This window comes from Cetorhinus maximus, chromosome 20 (assembly GCF_964194155.1).
Source record: "Cetorhinus maximus chromosome 20, sCetMax3.hap1.1, whole genome shotgun sequence".
In the NCBI taxonomy this organism is placed as follows: Eukaryota; Metazoa; Chordata; class Chondrichthyes; order Lamniformes; family Cetorhinidae; genus Cetorhinus; species Cetorhinus maximus.
The window spans coordinates 65,772,766-65,795,583 of record NC_135898.1 but is presented as its reverse complement, the minus strand read 5'-3'; the positions used below and the strand labels follow the sequence as shown (position 1 = coordinate 65,795,583).

The window sequence follows — 22,818 nt, the reverse complement described above, 5'->3', positions numbered from 1 at the left end:
CCCTTATACTGGTGTTCTTGCAAAGTATCCTGATGAGTGGAAGATGAAAAGCTTTGACATGCCTCTTTTTTCAGCAATACTCAAGTTCTGTACTACCAAACTACTTTTTTTATTTTGGTATTGTGGCCAAGGGGACACTGTGATGGTCAGTAACTGGGAGAACATAAAATCAGGACTCTTATAGAATGGGGAATTGGGTTGTGTTCATTGGCACCATAGTCGGATGAACTGATCACAGCCAGCCTGGCCAGAAAGGGAATGTGTTAGTTGCCTCCTCCCTTTTATTTCCTCATCAGTTACTCACTGTATACCTGGCATCAACGGCTGTGCCCTCATGATAGAGAGGTTGAGCAAAATGCAGTAGACCACAATAAACCATGAAACATGCTCCAGTGAGTACTTCAGGGTTGCGCTAAGCAGTCCAGGCAACAGATTTTGTGTGGCAGCATGGCTCTCATTAAATGCATGCTCCCCACATGTGACTGGTTTGCACACTGGAGTCATAAGCCTGATGGTTTGTGGTTTGTCCTTGACCCTATTAGCCACCATTTGGTTTTGCATGGTGGTTCAAACAACGATGGTACAGCAGACTGGTGCAGAATAAAGACATCATGGCTGCTAGTCTGATGCTGAGTATTCACTGCATGATATGCTGGGTATGGTTGCACAGGAAATGCACATTCAGGGAGTGGAAACCCATGTGGTTGCGGTACATCTCTACATTTAGATAGGGCGCCCGAAAAGCAAATTGTGCAGTAAATAATACCCTGTCAAAGTCACATACACACTCCATCTGCTTCTCTCTGGTAAGACAGCATGTAATATATTCCCTCTCCTGACATACACATTATTATTCACCTGCTTGATAGAGCAATGGATGGCAAACTGGGAGATATCACTTTTCCAGCCTAGAAGGTTTGCAATGCGAAGAAATTAACGACCATGGTCACCTTTACAGCCACTGGCAGCATTGCCCTCACCCTTCCCTGAGGCCACATGTCTGCCTGCAGCAGGTGACACATCTCAGTGAGCACCTCCTTCGTAACATGGAACATTGCACACATTTCTCTTCGCTGAACTTAAGGTAAGAGAATGCTTCCTAAAGAACCTGGGTGGATATGGCCTCCTGATGAGAGCTCTTCTCCCCACTCCTCCTCCTTTTTCGACCAGCATGTCCTCCTCTGCATTGTCTCTGCTCTAAATCTTCCTGTGGTGCTGCAGGCCAAGGCGGATGGAAGCTACAGCAGCCATGGCTGAGATCAAGTATTGTGAATAGAACCCTTGAAGTGAGAAGCAAGACTGTCACCAAGTGTAACACCACTGCCTATAAGGTTCATCAACTTTAAATAAGAGTACAAGCCAGATCAACCCAATAACATCCAGCAGAAATAAATCAGCAGTAGTTGATGATCCTTTTAAATAGCATTGGTGGGTATTCCTTCCTGCTGCTGAACGCATAGTTAGCTGTGTGAGGTTAAGAGAAGGCATTAGTGGGAACACAGAAGTTCAAAATGGCACCCCTACAGTCCAAATAAGGACCAAATGCTGACTGACCTCATGATCAGCCTATTCTGCGTATTTCTGGAGCGTGCTCCTAACATCCCTAAAAGCACCCTCACCAAGCTCACAGCAATGGTGTGCGTGCATAATGCGTATGCAATTTTGCACACAAAATGGCACCTGTAGCATAATAAAACATGTGCCATGAAGTCAATTGTTATGGCCACAATTTCCTTTCTTATACATTAATTTGTTTCTGCATTTCTTCAGCAAATGCATGTGCAGCTACTGAGGTACAGAGGACCATTACAGCTCAGAAAGCTGGCCTGCTAAATCTGAAGCAGACTGGTTGGGAAAAAAGTTGTATTTTTTCCTCCATCCAAATATTCCATGTATTGGAGTCCCATCCTCCCTTTCCAATGATCTTCAAGTCCCATGCATCTGAGATCACATTTCTCACTCCACATGCTTCTCCCCTGCCAATCACCAACATGTATATCAGTAAAATATTGCAGTTCCTGCAGAGAGAAACAATCAAGTGCTTTTTGGGGATGGCCCAGCACACTTTATCTTTAACAGGGAATTTTTAGGCAAAGCAATACTTGAATTTGGCAAACTGTTAACAACAGAAACACATTACTGACAAATCACATTGCTTTTGCTTATGAAGATAACTAGGGCAGATGCCATTATATTTTTGGGTGAAGCATTAAAACAGTACTTTTTACGCTTTGTGTTCCTGCTAATATGAAAATAGTGTGCTTCAACCAATTAGCTGTAATATTCTCATTCCAAATTATCTTGTAAATTTAATAACATACTTTAAGGAGACCATAAGTGTGCTTGCATTATTGTATTTATCATCTCAAAGTGGCAATAAACTTTTATTAGAGTGTGAAACGGAACAAATTAAAAACTATATATTGATAAAAAAAATGGTGCATCTGAAAAGATTATGGGCTAGATTTTACTTTTCCCTACAGTGAGGAAGGCGGAACGGAAACTGAGTGGTCTGCTCAGTTTCACCCCAGCTATCTCTGCTCCTTCAATCAAGTGTCAGATGGCCAATTAATGGCCATCCAGCAGAATGGAGGCCAATTATAGGTGCAAAGGGGGTTCCATGCCCAATTGGCACTGTAGGCCAGGATAAAATGTGGCAGAGGGCTACTGTTGTGAACAGGAAGTTGGTCATGGCTGGAATTGTAAACGCCTCCTGCTCTCTGAATCATTCTTTATTTAGTACTGAAGACTCAAAACACAAAAAATGTCATTAAAAATCATAGACACTGCCAACTTCCCGATCAGATCCGCTTTTTCTACGACCCTTATGCTGTCACGTTCTAGCAGGCGTAAAAGACTCCCAAACCTTTGCTCATCCCTCACCTAAAAATGCAGCAAGCAATGAAAAATTACGGACGATTGGGACGTTAAGAAGCTTAATAGTTTGTTAATTAGTGATTTCAAAATGGTGGGCGGGCTGCTGATTTCCGCTCTCCAACTTCCATAATTTGGGAGACTGAAGTGATGATGTTGTATTGCTGACATGACATCACACCGAATTTTTCATCAGGGCAGGGGGGCAGTGTACCCTATTTGGGTATGTAAAATGCAGTCCAGTGTGCGCAAAAGTCTGCAATTATCCTGTGGAGTACAAAGTGCAATTTGAACACATTTAATACAATATTCTGATAACACGCATCCCTAAGTCCTTTAAACACACTCATAGTACCTTCTGCTACATGTCATAACCTTCTTGAACATATTGCCTAAGGAAGCTTTATAGCCCGCACATACATTAAGACCTTCAGGAGTGCAATCAATAAGACCCTTACTAAACACAAATCATCAGTAACAATGACAAGCTCAAATGATTCTTAGACATAAGAAGTGCCTATTTTAGACACTAAATGCGATCTTTGCCCATTCATCAAATTACATTTCAGTGCTCTACAAAAACTAAGTTCATATTGTTGACACAAATTACAAACATTTGTAACCCATATTAGTCTGCGTAGTACTGCTGGCTACCTACAAACCATATTTGTTGTAAAAGAATAGCAATTAAGTTTTAGTTCACTCACATTGAAATGGTTAATTGCAATGAAATACAATAATGGGTTATTCATAAACTGATCTGCATTTAAAAGGGCACTACAGAAAAATCCTGAAGCTGGACAAAAGGTGGCATTTGAATGGTCGCGTACAGAAAGAAGATTTTCTTGGGCAACATGCATAATTTAGCTTTACATACATCTAAGCAGGGGTAGGTACTAACAAGTGACTGTTCAAATGAAATGCATCTGCAGTTTCTGCATGTTATGATTCCCCAATAAGAAAAATCTCCAGAGTCACATTACAAGTCTAAGAGCAGTGACCTATTTAATGTCATTGAAGATGCAGCAATATGAAAAGAATTGCTTTTAGCTCACCAACTAATGATGGTAGTGCTCCCAACTGACTAAACTGATGAACGACTCCCAACAGTTCACCACTATATGCGTCAATTGATGCAGACAGCAGTCCCTTCGCAATTAAATAAAAGCTGCCAACTTTCAGTATGCACTGCTCTCACATGACCTCCCTTGCTTTGAAAATATAATGTTACTGTTTTATTTTATCTGAATGCCAATGAGATATGTGGATTTTAGAATTTTGGCTAAAATAGATGCAATAAAATTCAGATACTGCTAAAAGTAGCTTCAATTTTTAAAAAAAATCTGAGTTTAAAAAGAAGCCTATATGGCAAAGTACTCTTTGGAATGTAAATGTCCTGCCACTAAGTGGCAGAGGAAAGCAATAATTAACAAAGCTGCCATGCAGCTTTAGTTAAACTAATTGTTCAATAGTGCTCAACAGACTGACAAGCCCAAAGACTAGAAAACATATTAACTGAACAGTTATATTTTACGTTTTTTGCTCAATGATCAGTTGCACATATTAGTACATAATTGTAGAATGGTCTGAGTATCAGATTCAACAAGTTCATTAAAATTCAGCTACATGTGAAGAAGGGTTAAAATCAGTTATATTCTAACTCTCCCTAGTGGGGAGCCAGCAGTCTACAATACTACAGGAATTGATTGTTTTCTCTCAAATGTCAGCATGGAACATGTGGGCAGAAAACATCCAATTAAAAAAAACTGCAGCAAAATATCATTTTTCACTCTCACTTCAAGAAGCCTGGAATTCAGTTTGTGTAATAGCTTGCTGGCATGTATCCACTGTTGAAACATCTCAGCCAAGATGATAAGGAGGCGAGGTCTTGCTTTGCATGCACAGCTTGCCAGTAGCAGCTGATAGAAATTGGACTTCCCCAGCAGCCTGGAGAGCTTGCACACGGCAATCTCAGTAACAGGAAATTTCATAAGTGCGTGGCTGCCTCTAACGAAAGCATCGTTGGACACAGCTGGCTAAATGTCTCACTGTTATAAAGAGAAAGGTGCAGACTAAATACTATGGAGGAGAGGGAACTTTGAGCAATAGCTTAATGTGCAGCTTGGAAAGTAAGCTAACACTTCATATTCTACAGTGCTGGATCATTACTGAAAATCTACTCCACATACACATGGATTTTCACAACAGAAGCAGCATACAGGCGTTGCGCTTTCATTTCTAATTTATCTAAAGGTAAGCAATCATTTCTATTGTAATTGCAGAACCCTCTCATTTCCCACAAAAAATATTTAAATAAATTTCTGATATATCTAATTTAAAAATGTAGATCTGAACGTGTATAACACAGACCTTAAATACAACATACTTAACAGATTACCTTGAAAGGAAAATTATGTTCTACTTGCACTTTGTAACTGTAATCATTTCCAAAGTCTACTACACTTTTACATTGAATTTAATTGGATTCATTTTGAGGAATTTACTAGCCAGATTCTTGACAAAAAATCCAAATCAAATGAGCTTTTTCACCTGCATCCCCAATGCAGTAGCTTTTCTATCATCAAATAATTTATAAGTGTCTGCTTGACAGAAATAATTTAGAGAACAGGCAAGCATAAAAGCCTTCTGTGGTACACTGTCCAGTGAGATCTGATGGTCAACGATGACAAGGAGAAACTACAAGACAATGATCTGAAATAATTAAAGCACTTCAGGATACTCACAGTACAGCTTGCTTTTTATTGTGTGCCTGTTACCCTGGAAATCCCTTTTAAAGATACAACAACGTACCATACCTCTATAATGCTGAAAAGATGACAAATAATATTCTCATGGCTTTTAAATCCTTCGAGAAAATATTCCCCAGCTTAGCAACTTTAGAAAAATAAATTATTTGTCTACACTGCAAGCAACAATTTAGAAACAACGCCTCCAACATCAATTTTAAGCTTGCTACAGTGGCTTACAAATGGTTAGGCTCAAGTGAACAGTAGTCCATTTTACCATTTTGTTTCATAACCACTGGCTTGCAGCATGGAAAAGATTACTTCATTTTAACACTTCACTTCTTCCTTAAAGGGCACTTTTTGATGTTTAAAATTGGCTATCTGATAAATGTTATGATCAAGTAATCAATGAATGATGAGGCAATTCAATTATCATTTTGTCTCAGTAATTTGAGGAAAAACTTGCATTTTACTAATGGTCAAGTGCACAATCAAGGATATTAGAGATATACTATCTCAGTGCTAACAAAGTTCAGTTATTTGAAAGTTTTAAGAACTAAAACCTTGAGATACTTCATCGTAATGTTATTAATCAGAATTTCATCAATATCTTCATCTCAGTTTATCGTGAAGTTGATTTTGAGTTACTAAGCTAAAAAATCAAAATATCAGGGAATCATTTCTTGTCCAATGTTTCTGAATAATATCAAGTATTAGATATAATTTACGTTTCAAGTATATTTCTGCGGATGATCTTCATTAAGCGATATTCTTTAGTGAAAGCTATAAATGAGTTTTTAAAAGGTGTATATTTTTGTTAACTAAAGCTGTAAAATTATTAGAAGGATCCTTGACTAAAACTTATTTGTTTAGAGTAAGTAATTTTTGTATTGTGACCTTTTCCAATTTGGAACTGATATGCATATGGAATTCATTGTAGATGGAATCTACATAATAATTGATTCAGTTGAATATGTTCCTGGTCAGTTTGTTATTGCTGAATTTACATAAGATGCGCTGAAACACAAGGTGCTTTCAAATAGAATTTAGCAGTAGAAATCTATTCTTGGCATGGCTGAAGTAGAGAAATGAATACTTTCTTACTTACACTGAATAAAAGTAATCATGATCTAGGTCTAAAATATGCAAAGAATATGACCTGAACCCAAAGGTAACATTACAACTATAATGCATAATGCCACTTCAAATAGATGTCACCAACTTTCTGCATTTCTTTAAAAAATGCTGTCACCATAACAATATACGAACATACATATGAAAATACGAGTTAGGAGCATGAGTAGGCCACTTGGCCCTTCAAGCCTGCTCTGCCATTCAATATCATGGCTGACGTGACCGTAACCTCCTACCTACCCCCAATAATCTTTCACCCCCTTGCTTATCAAGAATCCATCTATCTCTGAGCTGAAAACATTCAAAAGCTCTGCTTCCACTGCCTTTTGAGGAAAGGAGGTCCTAAGATTCACAACCCTCAGAAAAAAATTCTTCTCATCTCTGAATTAAATGGGCAAACCCTTATTTTTAAACAGTGACCCCCTAGTTCTAGATTCTCCCACAAGAGGAAACATCCTCTCACATCCATCCTGTCAAGAACCCTCAGGATCTTATATGTTTCAATCAAGTCACCTCTTACTCTTCTAAACTCCAGCAATATAAGCCTAGCGTGTCCAATCTTTCCTCATAAGACAACCTGCATAAGACAAATGCATTTATAGTCAATTTCAATGATTGCAAGTCATATATCCTGGCTCCATTTTTGTTTATTTTAGAAAGTGAAATTTCCAATTAGCCATGCCATGAAATACAATCCAATATTCATGATAAATAATGAACATCATAGTATAATCAAATAGCTTTTGAAAATTAAATAATTATGTTGTAGTAAAAGTACTAGAATAGTCTTTATATAAATGTGTTCATTAAGCCTGAACTGTAAACCAAACCAATTAAAAATTCAGAAATCAGAACCATTAACAATTAATATTTCCATCTTTGACTTTGAAGTTCAAAATTCTTTATGAATCACATAATATTAAATAGGAAGTAACTCATACCATGCTCAATACCATAAGAAAACAATAGTACCGACCAGGATAGACAGTTTTGAAATATAGACCCCAAAAAGTGTAGGAGGGTTATGTGGCAGCTTAAAGAGTACATAATCCTTCAAACAGTTATACTACAGGTTCATTACATGTTTATTTGCAAATCATTCATTTATAAAGCGTTTTAAACATTTTATATAATTGTTGCGGTATATGGAGAAAAGTTCAAAGTATTCAAATTATACTTCCCAAAACATCCCAAGAGATTGCCTTTGGATCAGGTGAAGAGGTAGCATTGTCCTGAAACTACAGTGATGTTTGTCTACATCATGAATTGAGTTACATAAAGATGGTGTATAACCTTTAGGAAAGAATTGTGCAAAATGACAAGTACTTTCCACTCTCAAGGCATTTCTGCCTGTGACATGGAGATTATAACATTTCTGAAAGATGTTACACAGAATTTAAAAGTAAAAAGAACAAATTAATGCCAGCATAATGCTTACTAAATTTCCCAATCTCAATTTTATTATATCTCTTAAATTATCACCTTTTAAGAATCTGCTGCTACTCAGGTGGCCATGTTGTGTCAGCCATGGCTCAGTTGGTAGAATGCTCGCTTGAGTCAGACGGTCAGGAGTTCAAGCCCCACTCCACAGACTTGAATACAAAATTCTAGGCTGCCACCCTAGTGTAATACTGAGGGTGCACTGAACTGTTGGAAGTGCCATCTTCTGCATCAGATATTAAACCAAGGCCCTGCTTTCTCTCTCAGGTGGAACAGCAAGAGAGCTGTTCTCAGTGTCCTGATCGATATTTATCCCTCAATCAACATTTTTAAAAATTATCTGGTCGTTATAACGTTGCTGCTTGTTGGAGCTTGCTGCGTGCAAATTGGCTGCCGCTTCTCCAGCGGAACAATGGCCACACTTTGAAAGTACCTCATCGGCTGTAAAGTCCTTTGGTACCTCTGAGGACTTTAAAGGCATGATATAATTCAAGTCTTTCTTTCTCTTTTTAGATATTATAAAACATACCGTGAAAATAGAGAATTGAATAAAGAATGTAGGAGTAAAAGAGTTGTACATATGTGAATAATACAATGTCTGTTGCTATGATTCATAATGTTAAGAAAGATAAAAAGGAAAACATTTCATTCTGGAAAGCGTAACCTCTGTTCAGTTGTTCAGTAATATCTGGAGTATAGTTTTGTTTATAAACTGTAGCAACAAGACAATTCATCTGTAAAGGTCTGTTGAAAGGAAACAATATCTCTATGTTGAGCTGCCTGGACTGCAAATCAGATGTTTTCAACGCTTTGACCTAAATCTATAATAATTTTAATCACACTCATTTTTGGACTTAATAACATAAAGAAATAATATTTGAATACTATAAATCATTCTGCAGTATAATAATGCCTAAACATATAAAATGATGTGAAGATTGAACAGAACATTTTGAAAATTTCATTATTTTAACTATGGGATACATTTTTGTGTGCCCAATGCTGTCAGCTGTGGGCATTGCCATCCACCCATTGGCATTGGCCTTAGGCTTAATTAATTTTCATGGTTGGGCCTCACTAGGACAATTTTGGCAAGCTGCTAGCATTGAATGATGACTAAACATTTGGTGGGGTGGTGGGGGGTGGGTTGGCAGGGTTGGAGCATCAAGAAATTAGGAGGCTTCTATGTGAAGCTGAGGTGGAAGTAGGATGTTGAGACAAGTGCTGAGATACCAGGTTAGTGGGAAGGTTTGTAGTGAGGCCAGGAAAAGGATTTGTTTTCCTCCTGGTTCCACAAAATAAAACAGAGAAAAAAAATTCTTTGGGTGGAATTTTCCATGCCCGCTGCAGTCGGATGCCATGACAGGCATGAGTGGGCAATATGGCAGGAAGGCCAAAAATCGTTTTCAAATTGTAGTAAAACCAGTTTGCAATCATCCACTCCGTCCATCAATAGCGGGCTACATTTCCCATTGCCGCACGTCGGGAACTTCAATTTATTACATCGGCATTCCACAACTGTACATAAGCGACCTGCACCTGGTTAGCTACACTTCACTTGTGACTTCGAGGTTTGTTTGCCTACCTGTCTTTGAGCAGCACTCACAGTCATCAGCGCGAGGCTTTGCAGGCAGCACCACATCGCTTTTAGGGGGCTCACAGGCAAGTCTCCACTTGCGAGACCAGCCATAAGGTGGGGGGTGGTGGGGGGGCTGCTTTTCAAAGTCATATAGCTTGCTTGGAGAAGTAGGCGATGTGGCCTCAGGCAAGAAAAGAGGCTGCAGAGCTAGGGCATTACTGAAGAAGGGGTTATCAGAGGGTATGTGTGGGGACATATGTTGATCTGTGCAAGTGGCCTCAAGAGGGTGAAGGCTGAGGAGGCAGTCTCCAGAAGAGATGATGCTAGATGCAGATGTGAGGGTGCATGAGAGAGAGAGAGTGGTGATGTACCTTGAGCTGGCAGTGAATGATATGCCAGTGAATATGTGTTGGGTTTGTGAGTGTGAGAGTTTAGAGTGATGGGATGGTTGCCTTACCCTGATGGCATGGACGAGTTCATCCTCTTTCTGCACTGGATGGCGAACCTCTTCTGTACAGCATTGGCACTGACCACCACTGCCACCACCTCCCAAGCCTGAATGGCGACACTGATGGGCCTCCTGCAGTCAGAATGGGGGTACAGGACATTGCGGCAGGCTCCAACCGTGTGCAGAAAGCATCCCAGGGATGGTCACTGAATCAGGGGCTGCAGTCTTCTTTCCTTTAGGGACCATGTCTTTGGAGCAGCTGTCCTGGGCTGGAAGCACCGAGACCCTCTTCCATTTCCAGTTGGTTTGGTGGAAAAGTTGCAATGGTTTTAATGCTTCGACCCGAGTTAAAATTAAAGTCAGTTCACAATAATGTTACTGAGATTCAAATGCGTATGCGAAGGGTCCCACTGACTCTGAACTGATGCCCTGCAGGCTAAAATTACAGGTACCAGGTTCCTGATAACTTCAGGATGACTAAGTAACTTCAAGCATTTTAAATGCCTACCCACATTTTCGTTGGGCAGACAGGGTTAAAATAATCCCTACTTAAAGCCTAAAAACAAAATAACTAGACTTCAACATTGAATAAAGTCTACGGCTAATGAAACTTCAGTTTACTCAGGCAAATAAGTTTTTTAGCCTTTCCTTTTGCTTTTCAGTACACATTTCATGCCTTTCTGTTGTGACGTAATGAAACAATATTTTCATTGAGAACTAATCTTGGTAAATGAACATTCTCAGTGGTCAAGGTTAACAATTATTCCAACACAGCCCGAAAACGCCACACATGTGAAGTACACTTTTTCAAAATCAGGCACACATATCATTGCTGTCAAACTGGCAGTACTTGATTTCTGATGCAGCTAAAGGGGTTTTGCCTGCTGATTCCCTGAATGAATTCATCAGCACCTGCTTGCACTTTGCTTGCGCATTCACTCAAGTCAAAGATTATATATTTCTTGAGAGGATCCTATCACCTCATTTCCAGCATCGGTTTTCAGTCCAGATGTGTACCAATAAATACATGTAGCTGTAAAAAGTTTAATTGCAATGAAACACAATCAAGGACAGTTGAGCTGATTTATTCTGAATTTTTTTTTAAAGAATTAAATGCTTAGATTTCAGGTGCTTAGAATTAAATGCTTAGGTTTCAGTTGATCTCTAGTCTTGAGACAAGCCAGTCTTGCTCCAAAGCAATAGTGGCCCTTGCGCAGAATAGCAAAACCGTCAGATTTATAAAGTGTTTTATTTTAGATTTGCCATAATGTTTTAGGTTGCAGCCGCTGGAGTAGAGTTGGGAGGGAGAGACGAATTAATTCAAAAATAAATTACATAGCCTAAAATTAATTTTCAGTAACTTGCAAACGTTTTTTTATAAAGGCTGAAGGAATTCAGTCAAGACGGTAAGTTTTTGTTTATGTATAAAATTAGCACTTCCAAAGAGGTGTGACCTAAAATTGGTGTGTACCACTACTTATATTTTCAAATTATAAAATCTTTCTGTTGTGGAGTGCATCTCATGCTCAGTTCAAAAATAATTTTGCAACCAAGATTTTTACACTCACAGCTCTTGATACTTTGCAAATTGTGTTTAAAAAAATTCCTCATTGTTTTCAATTGTAGGTAAAAGATGGTCAGTAAGGAACCAAGCAGATGCCAACTCACAAGTACAGAGAATGAAGCTGAGCAAGCAGCTTCACGAACACTGGAGATGAAGTATGCATTGGATCCAAATAGGCAGATTAGAAAAAGAAATAAAGCCCTACAGGTGAGATTTAAAGATATCCGGGAAGCTCAGAATGAACAAGAAAAGAGACTTTCTGCAGCACAGCAACTGGACAAAAAAACAATGAAAGCTATTTCTTATAAGGCAGCTTATCGCAAATACATGACAGTGCCTGCACGAAGATCAATCCCAAATGTAACCAGAAGCACAGGTGTGCAGACATCTCCTGATCTCAAAAAGCGGTATCAGACATTCCCTTTGGAAAGGAAGAAAGTGAATGTCATTAAAATTGCTCCAACTGTTGACACATTCAGGCGACAAAACAATGATTGGGCAGTTGATATTAAAGATAGTGACCTCAATAAAAATTCAGGAGAACACACTATTAGCAGTGCAGAGCGGAGCAATCAAAAGAACCCGGATATCAGCTCACATAATAACTTCATCAAAGTGAATAAACAGGCTGGTAGTGACAGTTTTGATGATCCTAGCAGCAAAGATCCAGAAATACACAGTTACACTGAAGAGCCCTCTCACGTTTTAAAGTTGACAGATTCTAATCCAACTGAGCAAAATTACCAGCTGTGCAATATGGCAAAATATGATAAGGTGCCATCAGAAAATCAGAACTTTAATCAATCACTGCTACGTGAGCTGCAGCTAACGGAGTTCACCTCCTTCCGCTTAACAGAAGCCAACTGTGAACTTACGCAGCCTGATTCTTCTAATTCCTTTACACAGGACTCCCCACAAAATATGACAACACAGGAAGTACATGAGAGAACTTTGCATCCAACCAGTCTGCATTCTCTGCCCGTGAATGGTCAAGCCTGTTCAGTACAGTCCCCACAAAGTGAAGAGCCCTCTGAATCCACTGTGTCAAAAATTGCACCCAGTGGTGAAAGTCAAAGTCAGTCTAATCAGACAGCAGTATCTGTAATGGAGTCAAATCAGCAAATCATGCCTCTTACAGAAGTGATGGATCTGAAAGCACAGCTGCAAATAATGGAAAACCTGATCAGTTCCAGTCAGGAAACCATTAAAGTGTTACTTGGGGTTATTCAAGAATTAGAAAAAGGTGAAGCCCTCAGAGAAGGGTAAGACCACAAAAAATTGTTTTATGAAAAGGTATACACATTCATTTTTAAACTTAAAAAAGTATGTATGTCCAAATAACAAAAGTCAGGAATAGAACTGTTACATGGTGACCTAGAAAGCAGAGGTAAGGTTAGATGTCAAAATTATTAATGAAGTGCATACCAAATAACATGGATGGCTCATATGCAATATATTGATCAGTAAAATTCAAGGTGGATTCCCAGAAATTTCTAAAGCTTAAACTCGAGTCCAACGGGACTAAATAATAACTTAAACTGCACTTATCCTTTTCAGATTAATAGCCAGTGAGTGCAATGCACAGCCAGTAGACAGAAGTTATACTGCCAGCTGCACTTCATTGTAGATTACATTGAGGTCATTGATGAAAAAAACTCTTCTTATACCTGCTTGAATATATGCACAGAATTCCGCTCATGTGGCAGTCACATTTCAACATCCCCAGAAGATCCTGGACCAGCTGGGGATATTTTCACTGTGGCTATGTTCTGGTTAGAATTATGCTGCAGCCAGTGAGAACTGTAAGCGGTATAAGATGATTTCCTGGAGGATTATCATGTCTCACTACTGGAGAATCAGATTATGACATGATCAAAAAGTACTGAGCAAGTTAGTTACATTCCACCACAATGCTTTCTTAAATTAAGGAAAATATGTTATAATGTATTGGTAAAAATAATTACAATGTTTGTTTAACGAAGGTATCACTTCATTTTCTCTCTATTCCAACAAGCAGCATCAACATGAAGCATAGCATAAGTCATGTCTGTCATGAGCACATGGCTGAATAAAGTTCCACTGGGAGCAGTTGATAACAAACTCCTTTATAAGCATGATGATTTTTAAGCACTGTTTTAAATGTCTTACATAAAAAATTCCTTTAAAAATTGTTTTGTGAATTAAACCTGAAGTTCTAAGGTTATGAATAATTGTTTTATCTTCGATTTTAAAAAGTGATCAGATTTGTGAAGGGAAATTAAAATCTAAAAAATTAGAAGGCCTCGACCAAAATGGAAAAATAAGTAAAACAAGTCCATTAAAACTTAAGCTAGCTTGAAAAAAATCAATATTGCCAAGATTGTTTTAACATAAAGGCTAACATGCAAACCAGCAGTTTTTAAAAAGATCAGAAAATATGTTTTTTGCAAGAATAATGTAGAATTTTAATAGCCTAGACAAGGAAGAGGGATATTTGATAGAGTTGAGTTCTGAAGAAAAAATGTTAATGAAACAGAAGGTAAAATTGACATACATTAGGAAACACTGACATTATCTCTTCAAAACCAATCCAATTTATACATTATTAGTATATGATTATTTTTTATAAATATCTTAATCATGAGAATCAGACAGTAGGTAATAAATTACTGTTGCTGTTATTAGCGGACAAGCAATTAGTATCATGATATAATATTATTTCTTCTTGCATTTTAACCCTTTAATACATGAATTTCTAGTCTCTTGTGTATTCTACCCAGGACACCATGATTAATTATTCAACAAAGAGCAGTAATTACCTTGGTCTGAACAGTAACCTTGACAATTTTTCCAAACAACCAACATTTTCCACAGCTTGCAGTTTTTAAGTTACAAATATATTTCAAGAAAATATTTCTTTTAAACTTTTTAAACTGTTCAAGTAACCAAATGGAATAATGTTTTTGCATTGCACAAAAGGCAGATTTTATTAAAATGTATCTAATTTATTGTAACAGATTAGGCCTATATCTATGTTAGCATCATCCAACTAATAAAAACAATGGTGGCTTTGTGTGCTTAACGCTGGTGTAAACTGCCTTTCTAATCAGGACATGTATTACATTCACTGAAGCCTGCAATACCACCATGCATGTTTACTCCCTTTAAGAGTTTTAGTCATTAAATTACTATCAGCCTTTTTTGTGGTCTTTGTTTTCGATTGCACCATTCGAAGTAATTGCCCTGATATTAGCTTGGAGGCAGGGAGGGAGTAGGGGCGTTGTTTTATGGTCAGGGAGCATGGGAGAATGGTTTTCGCTCAGGTGCTGCCAAATTTAATGGCATCAGGTCTCAGCCAGGAAGCACAGAAGACCAGAAGTATTGGAGGAGATCAGGGACTGCAGCCAGGGAGTGCAGAGGAGGGAGAGACTGGAGAAACAGGATGGTGGGAGCTAAGAGGTAGAGGGGAAATCATGGCTTAGGGTGAGGAGGAGGGGCAACATTCCCATTAAGCTACGTGGGTGCATATTTACACAGAAGCCTGGAAGTTACCACGCAGCCTGTACCCCATGATAACGAATGCGCGTGCATGGTTGTATAAAAGAACTTAAAGGTTTTGCACTGAAAAGAATGGGCCACATTTAACAGCTACATTTACAGGGAACACTGCTGGGGGAAGTAGATAGGTGTGATCATGGTGGTGAGAGGCAGAGGAAGCAGCTAATCTGGATATATTTTTTTCATTCGTTCAGAGAAGTGGGTGGTGTGGCCAAGATAGCATTTATTGTCCACGATTAGCTGCCCTGAGAAGGTAGTGGTGGGCCGTCTTCTCGAATCACTGTAGTCAATCTGGGTGAAGATGCAGTCCAATGCTGCAGCAATTTGATACATCTGAGGCAATACTGCAGGTAATTAAGAGTCAAGCATATAGGTGTGTCCTGGAGTCATATCCGTGCCTTTAACAGTAAGGGGGTCAGGTGTCCTTCCATAAAGGACAATAGTGAATCAGTTGGGTTTTTACTGGCAATCTGACGGCTTTGTGATCACTTGTTACCGGTACCAGCATTTAAACAAAATTAAAATGCTAAAACTTCCATGGTGAGATTTGAACCTTCACAAATTTAATATGGCTATATAAGGCTGAAACTTAACAAAATAATTGTTCAAGATATGTTCAAAATTGAACTATTAATATGTATTAGGATTGTATGCTGCACACTAACATTACTTCGGAGATAAAAAGACTGCTGCGCCTGATCCTGCCTTGCATGATAAGTGCAATTTGGCCTTTATAATACAGATCATGTCTTCTTTTTGGACAGGTGAGGAAAGAGAGGACAAAGTTGATTAGATCCACAAATATATGCCCATGGTGTGAAAATAAATGGAGCATCTAACTGGGTATGCAATTGTTCAATAGCATCACGTGCAACTTAGAACATAAGAATTGTCAATTACACTGCAATTTTAGACAACTCTTAAAGCAAGTTAAAGGCCTAGGAGTTTGCAATGATGGAGAGCCTCGCCTTCATTATGAAAATGGCGGACGAACCCAAAATCCGCAAGTCACAAACCCGAACACGGCACCTACCATTTTCACGTGGGCAGGAAAGGGTCTGATTCAGTGCGTCGGGACGCGCGCTTGCGCTTTTCATGGAAGCAGCTGCCTATTTAAATCAGCAACAGCCTCCACTTGTACGATCTTGGTGAACCAGGTGTGTAAAGCATGACATGCGCAGGTTAGACCTAGTTGGAGCAGGTCTGAACTTTATAGAGTCCTTTGGAGAGGTGGGGTGCTTATTTGGAGCGGCAGGGTACCCCTTTTAATAATGATCCTGGGACATCTTTGGGCAGGTCAGGTACCCCTCGAGGTTGTTAAAATTAGGCATAAATGTATGTATAAAGTGCGTAAACTCATTAACTGTCAAGCTCATTGGAACTGTCTAAAGTCTCAAAATGAACTGTTAAAGGCAACTTAGAAACTGATAAGGCATTACAACTCCTACCCTTAAATCCTTGAAAAATGTCTGGAGGAAAAAAAATGTCTAGAGTATTTATTAAAAGAAAATGCTTGCTATTTCACTCTGTCTGCTGACAATAAACCTGATGGTTACCATTACCAGATTAGTGCTGCATGACTGATTTCATTGGCCTTCCATTTTCAAAGTAGGGTGCCTTTCACTTCAGTTTGTTTGACAGCTCCAAGTGGTTATCGGCTCTTTGAAGTGGGACTATGATTCTAACGTTTGCTTTGCTTGGGGATTAAGCACTTGAATGAAATGTTTGTTTTTATAAGGATGTAGTTGATGGGATGTAAATGCAGTGTATGGGTTTTTATTAATGAGACATTTTTAAAAAAAAGTGAATTCATCAATAGATACGAGTTTATTTTATTTTATCTCAGCATGGGTCCTGAGGTACGCCCATGGTAGATATTGGGTGAGTTGGCATGGTAGGTGTAAGGGCAAAGGGTGGTGGGTAGGGGGTATGGGTTGGCAAAGTTTGCATAGGGGCTCTAAACAGCCATGGGGGTGGGAAGAAGGGTGGTGAGGTGGCATGGAGGGTATGAGGGTCCTTGGAGGTAGGGGGTGGGTGGGGAGCATGGGTTGGCATTGATGGACATGGTGAGTGTGGGTGGGGCGGTTTGAAGTGGTGTGAGCTGGAGGGCTGTATTACGTTTTATTGGGTTCTCTTTAAAAACATCAACACAGTGCAAGAGCACATCTGCATCCGTTGCAGGGTGGCCCGGTCAATGAAAATCCCAACTTCCAGGGCATTTATTCCCCGGGTTGGGTTTGCAGAGCCAGGAAACGCCCCAATCCTGCGCTCCCGGCCCAAGAGCAAATATCCAGGCTAAAATAACTTGGGCATTGTAGCCTTCATGTTAAGCATGCAAAAACAAGACTGAAAAAGCGCTGCATTCTTTCAATCACATGTAATTTTCACCTTATAATTTATATGAAGAATCTCACAGACCTTAATTTACAATTTAGAATACTTTATGTAAAACTTTCTAGCTTTTGCACTGAAATAAACAACTTCTACCACAGAAGCAACACTTGGTATTTTTAAATTAGCAACCAAAATTTGCACTATTGCAAGGTTTCAGGATGTCATTATATTAAGAACTATTTTGGTTACAATAACATTATACAGGAATACAAATATTTCTTTCAAAATACACATTACAGCTATCTTTCGCTTTTTGTAATATTATACAGGAATACAAACATTTCTTTCAAAATACACATTACAGCTATCTTTTGCTTTTTGTAATTTTCAACATTTTTAAAATCTTTAAGTTTCATTGCTGTCTGAGGGACACTACAAATTGCAAATGCAATATCGCTTATGATATTACTATTTCTTTGGGGAAATTGTTTTCAATTTCCAATAACAGAAATTCCTGTCCAAAGAGAACAGGAACTAACTTTACAACCTGACATGCACAATTACTTTTGCGTCCCTGCTTTTTACTTGGAAAAACGATTGAGTTTTTCTTATCCTTTAATTTAGGTTCCTGTACCAGAGGAAAAAAAAGCATTTTGTTTGCTTTTCACTTGGAATCACGTAATAGTTCAAAATACAATAATGACTTACAACCAAGATTTTGCTTTGTCAAAAAATACTTTTTTTTAAAACTAGGTTTTTCCTTACATATTCTTGGGTAGAGCTGGGGAACGGGACACTGGATTGCCCTACTGAGAGCCAGCACAGACCCGATGGGCCGAATGCCACCTTTCTGTGTTGTAATCACTATATAGGTGGGATTTTCCAGCCCCACCCGCTGCCAGGATCGTCCGCTCCCACCGAAAATCAACTGACTTTTGGCTGGGCCACCAGATCTCCCGTGGCAGGTCCTGCCACGATGGGGCTGGAAAACCCTGGCCTATGATTCATTGCTTCAGGTAACATTGAAATTAATAATACACAAAAATTGATTTCTGAATGACTGTCCCTCCAAATGGAGGACTAGGGTTGATCATGTGAAGCAAATCTGATCTCTTATCAGTTAGTCAGTCCCTTATCTCTCCTACTCTGGTGGTTGCAAGTCTTCACTGGACAGCCCTGTCAGCATTGAGGTGGGAGATGCAATAACAAGACCCAGGCCAAATCATAAAACCCAAGGCTAAATAGGGAATAGGGATGCCATTGTTACACATACATACATTTAAAAGTAGAATTAATAAACACAATATATAAAGAAAGACAAAAAAGAGAAAACATGGAAAAGAACAAAGTTACGTTCCTGCATTATGCTATTATATATTTAACATTGACAACAGCCAATTCCCACAGAAGCAAGATATTCAGATCATAACCAGTGAACTTATTAAATTGAGAAGATAGCGGCAAAAGGTCTGAATTTGTAACAGAGCAGAAGCTAAATTAATGGTATCTATCTTGAAACTGAAAAAATCTGAGTACTTGCACTTGTTGGAGGGGGTGTGGCTATTGGAGGGGAGGGTGGCTATTTTCCTCTGCACCCTTTTCAGAGTCTTAATATCCCTTACATTAATATCCCTTACATTCTTAAAATAGTAAAATGCTTGCCCAAAATTTGGTACAACTGTTGATATCTTGACCATACTTCCAAGTCTCAGACACTATATAGGGTCTCGTAACACCTCCCAAAATATTATTTTTCGGTGGGAAAACAAAGAACCGGGTATATCACCAATACTTTTATGGTAAGGAGTATTCAGTTGGTTGGACAAGGTACCTAATCAGGTATAAGGGTAACAAAGCTCTGACCTAAGAACGATTGCCTCTTGTGATAAAGGTTGATCTGGTAAGATTAGTGGAATGGCTAAAGCTCCAGCAATGGTTCACTGGAGATAGCATCTGAATTCTGAATAGAAAATTCTGAGGGCATGGCACCTGAGGAAAGTGTTGGGGTTGGGGGTGGTTCCAAAATACAACCTGAAATAAAAATGGAATAATTTACTTTTCAAACATCCATTTACAACAAAGTGGCCAACAATCAAAAGAAATCATGATTGCCTCTCCATATTGCTAATAAAAGATAGTGGTTCCAATTGTTAAATAGAGAAATAGAGACATGGCGTATCTGTCATCCAAGTAGTCTAAACAAATGCATCAGATCTACCATCCGTGGGATCAAAACTCTTTATTGCAATTATACACCAGATACTAGGGCAAATGATGAGTGAAGAACCATCTAATTTTTGCCCGATGTTGTACCAGGACAAAAGATAGGGGATTTTAACTTAGAACAAAAATATATGCCTTCTTCATCATACTTATAATTTTTAAATACCTACCAAATATATCCAACAGAAGGAAATGAAACAGAGCTATACTCCAAACCCAAATGTTTCTCTTTTCCAGTGCTTTTGGCCATCTGTCGATGTGCAAGAAAAACATGACACACTCTTCCATGTTTCACACTTTCTCTGTTAAACTTAAATAAATATATATTTTTTACATTCTATTTATGAACTACTGATACCAGTTTTTTCAGTAACCTTGATGGAAAAGTCCAACAAACAAGCACCGACACAGATTCATGGTTTAGTGAAGGCAGCATTGTAGAGGTATGTCATTGCTGGAGTTGGCATCAATTTTAACGTTTAAAAAAATTATGATAATCATATCGACATGCATTATGCCAAGTGTCAAAAGGGATTCTGCCTTAAATTGTCTTAAAATTAACTTGTTTTTCATGTTGATCCATAGTGTGAGAAACAAATTAAAAATCGTTATCGAAAAACAAATAGGTGGTTATTTTTCTATCCCAAAAATGGAAGGGACTTTTGATCAATTTAAATATATAAGTTAAAATGAATTTTTAAAAAAATAACATTCACATTAAATGGTGGTAGTAAGTCAATGTTAACTGGAAATCGAAAAATCTAATTAGTTTTCAACTATTCCCTCAAAACTAATTAGATTTACTTTTACAATATAATGTGCACTCTTATCTTTACAGACTCTCCTACCGAACAGGACAGGATACTGCAAATTGTGACACCTGTCGAAACAGTGCATGCATCATTTATAGGTAAGCTGCTAATCAAAACACAAACAAAGTCACTTTTGATAACCTGCACCTCCTTAAAAATGTAAGTTTCTGGTTCTGTCTCAAAAAAAAGTATCAAATCTTTAAACATTACTAAACCACATCAAAGATTACTTTGTTTCAGTTAATTCTTTGTTTTTTGAATGTATTTGAGTCTCTGTCTACAATGCACATCAGCCGTCTCAATGCAAGAAAGCCCAGGACACCATCCTTTAGGGTTCTAGCAATGGTAAATGCCACAAAAGTTCTTCGAACCAACAATGCATGATTGTAGTCTTAATTTTTTCATGGGTTGTGGGCATCACTGGCAAGACCAGCATTTTTTGCCCATCTCTAATTGTCTTTGAGTAATCACCACATTAACCTTAAAAGTAGAGAGTTGTTTCAATGGGGCAAATTTACAAAGTCAATGGAGTCTATGGAGAAAAAACTTGTCAAGATATTCACACCCTCATAAACAGGTGATCTTCTCCCACACTGGTGCATCATACCCTCAACATTAGATAAATATTGGGCCTGAACTGCCTCTAAATGGCAATCAGCGTTGGATTGCCACTTCGCTCCGAGCTTTTTATTTTAATTTTTTTTCCCATCCTGTCTTGCCCAACCTTCCGACTCAGGCCGGGCGAGATCCAAGTACTGCAGTCTATTCCGAGCATCCCTGGAGCCCCAGAGAAGAGCAGCTCTGTTGGATGGAAGGAAGACATGCCCCTTTTTTTTTTACAGCACTAGCTGCCATAAACCAGGAAAGTGAAAGGTCCATTGAAGTTTAAAGGTCCTTCACACACCAGGGAGGAGGTGAATGCATAAGGTAAGTGGGTAGGATTTGGGGGGCTGATCGGGGTGGGGGGACAGAGGTCACTGGTGGGTGGGGGGGTGGGGGGGATGCTGGGGGAACACAGGTCGCGCAGGGGGGAGGGGACACAGAGGTCACTCGGGGTTGGGGGTTTTGGGCCTCATGTCAGGTCAGGTCAGGGGTTTGGGGGGGGGACCTCAGGGCAGAGGGTTTCAGGCCTCAGGCCTTGTGGGGGGAGGGGTTGGGCGTGGGCCTGTACAATAGTTATCCAGAAGTTAGAAGAGATTTGGATTCCTCTAACGTTTTCTGAGTAACTATTGGTGTAAGCCAATCGGAACTATCTGAAGTTTGCAATTTAAATCACACTTTAGGATGGTTCCCAGTGCAGGGCAATTGCCCAGGAGAAGTTTGTACTTCCAGGCCACTGCCATACAAGCCTTACCTGTGAACATCCGAACGGGATTCTCCAGCGCATCTTTGGGTTACCAACCCAACACGACACCCTGGAGCTCGGAAGCTATGGTCCAATATGTTCTTTGCCAGCAATAGCAACAAAGAGGCTTAAGGAAGCAACAAGAGCGCTAATATATTGCGGAAACAATAATACAACTCCAAACTCACACCAGATGAAAAGAAAAATGAGGACTAAGCTGGGTGGGAGGTCTAAATGTGGAGGATGAACTTTTTAAAACAATGAAGATGGTTACATCCGTGGTAAGTAACCTAACCTAACATCCATCTGCACTTGTTCAACCTCCCCATATAAATATTTGTAAGGTATACTAAATAAATTCAAAGAAAGGCCAATACTGGAGTTTTGAAAGCCCATATCTTCAGCGTGCAACATAGCAGCACTGATGTGTCAAAATAATAAGGCCAGGGCAAATCATGTTGACGGTATATGCTTGACGCTTTGTACATGATCTTTTGGAGAATCCTGTGCATTTGGCCTAAGTGCTTTATCTTTCTTTATTGCAAAGTAATAACACAACATACAGAAATTCCACAACGAAGTGGGCAGGTTGGTCTGGTTTCCAAAAAATGAATATGGTTGACATGTATGCATACTAATACATAATTATTATTTTTGAAAAGACATGGGATCACTGATAAAGCTTCTTTATTGAACTCTGATAGCCTCTCTTGCTCTGAAAGGTAGTCAAGGGTGACAGTATCGGTTGATAGTGGAATTTTGTATCTTCTAAATAGAAGGC

General features: G+C 39.0%; 2 protein-coding genes across 4 annotated transcripts in view; one reads left to right on the top strand and one right to left on the bottom strand.

Annotated features, from left to right (window-relative positions):
- Window positions 1-22,818, bottom strand: part of dock1 (dedicator of cytokinesis 1) — a 667,847-nt gene that overhangs the window by 339,502 nt on the left and 305,527 nt on the right. The window lies entirely within an intron of this gene.
- Window positions 4,812-22,818, top strand: part of insyn2a (inhibitory synaptic factor 2A) — a 55,384-nt gene continuing 37,377 nt past the window's right edge. Inside the window, 3 exon segments of the mRNA XM_078564877.1 lie at window positions 4,812-5,127; window positions 11,849-13,048; window positions 20,719-20,790. Of these exon segments, the coding sequence (XP_078421003.1) occupies window positions 11,856-13,048; window positions 20,719-20,790 (1,265 nt within the window). The 5' untranslated portion in view covers window positions 4,812-5,127; window positions 11,849-11,855.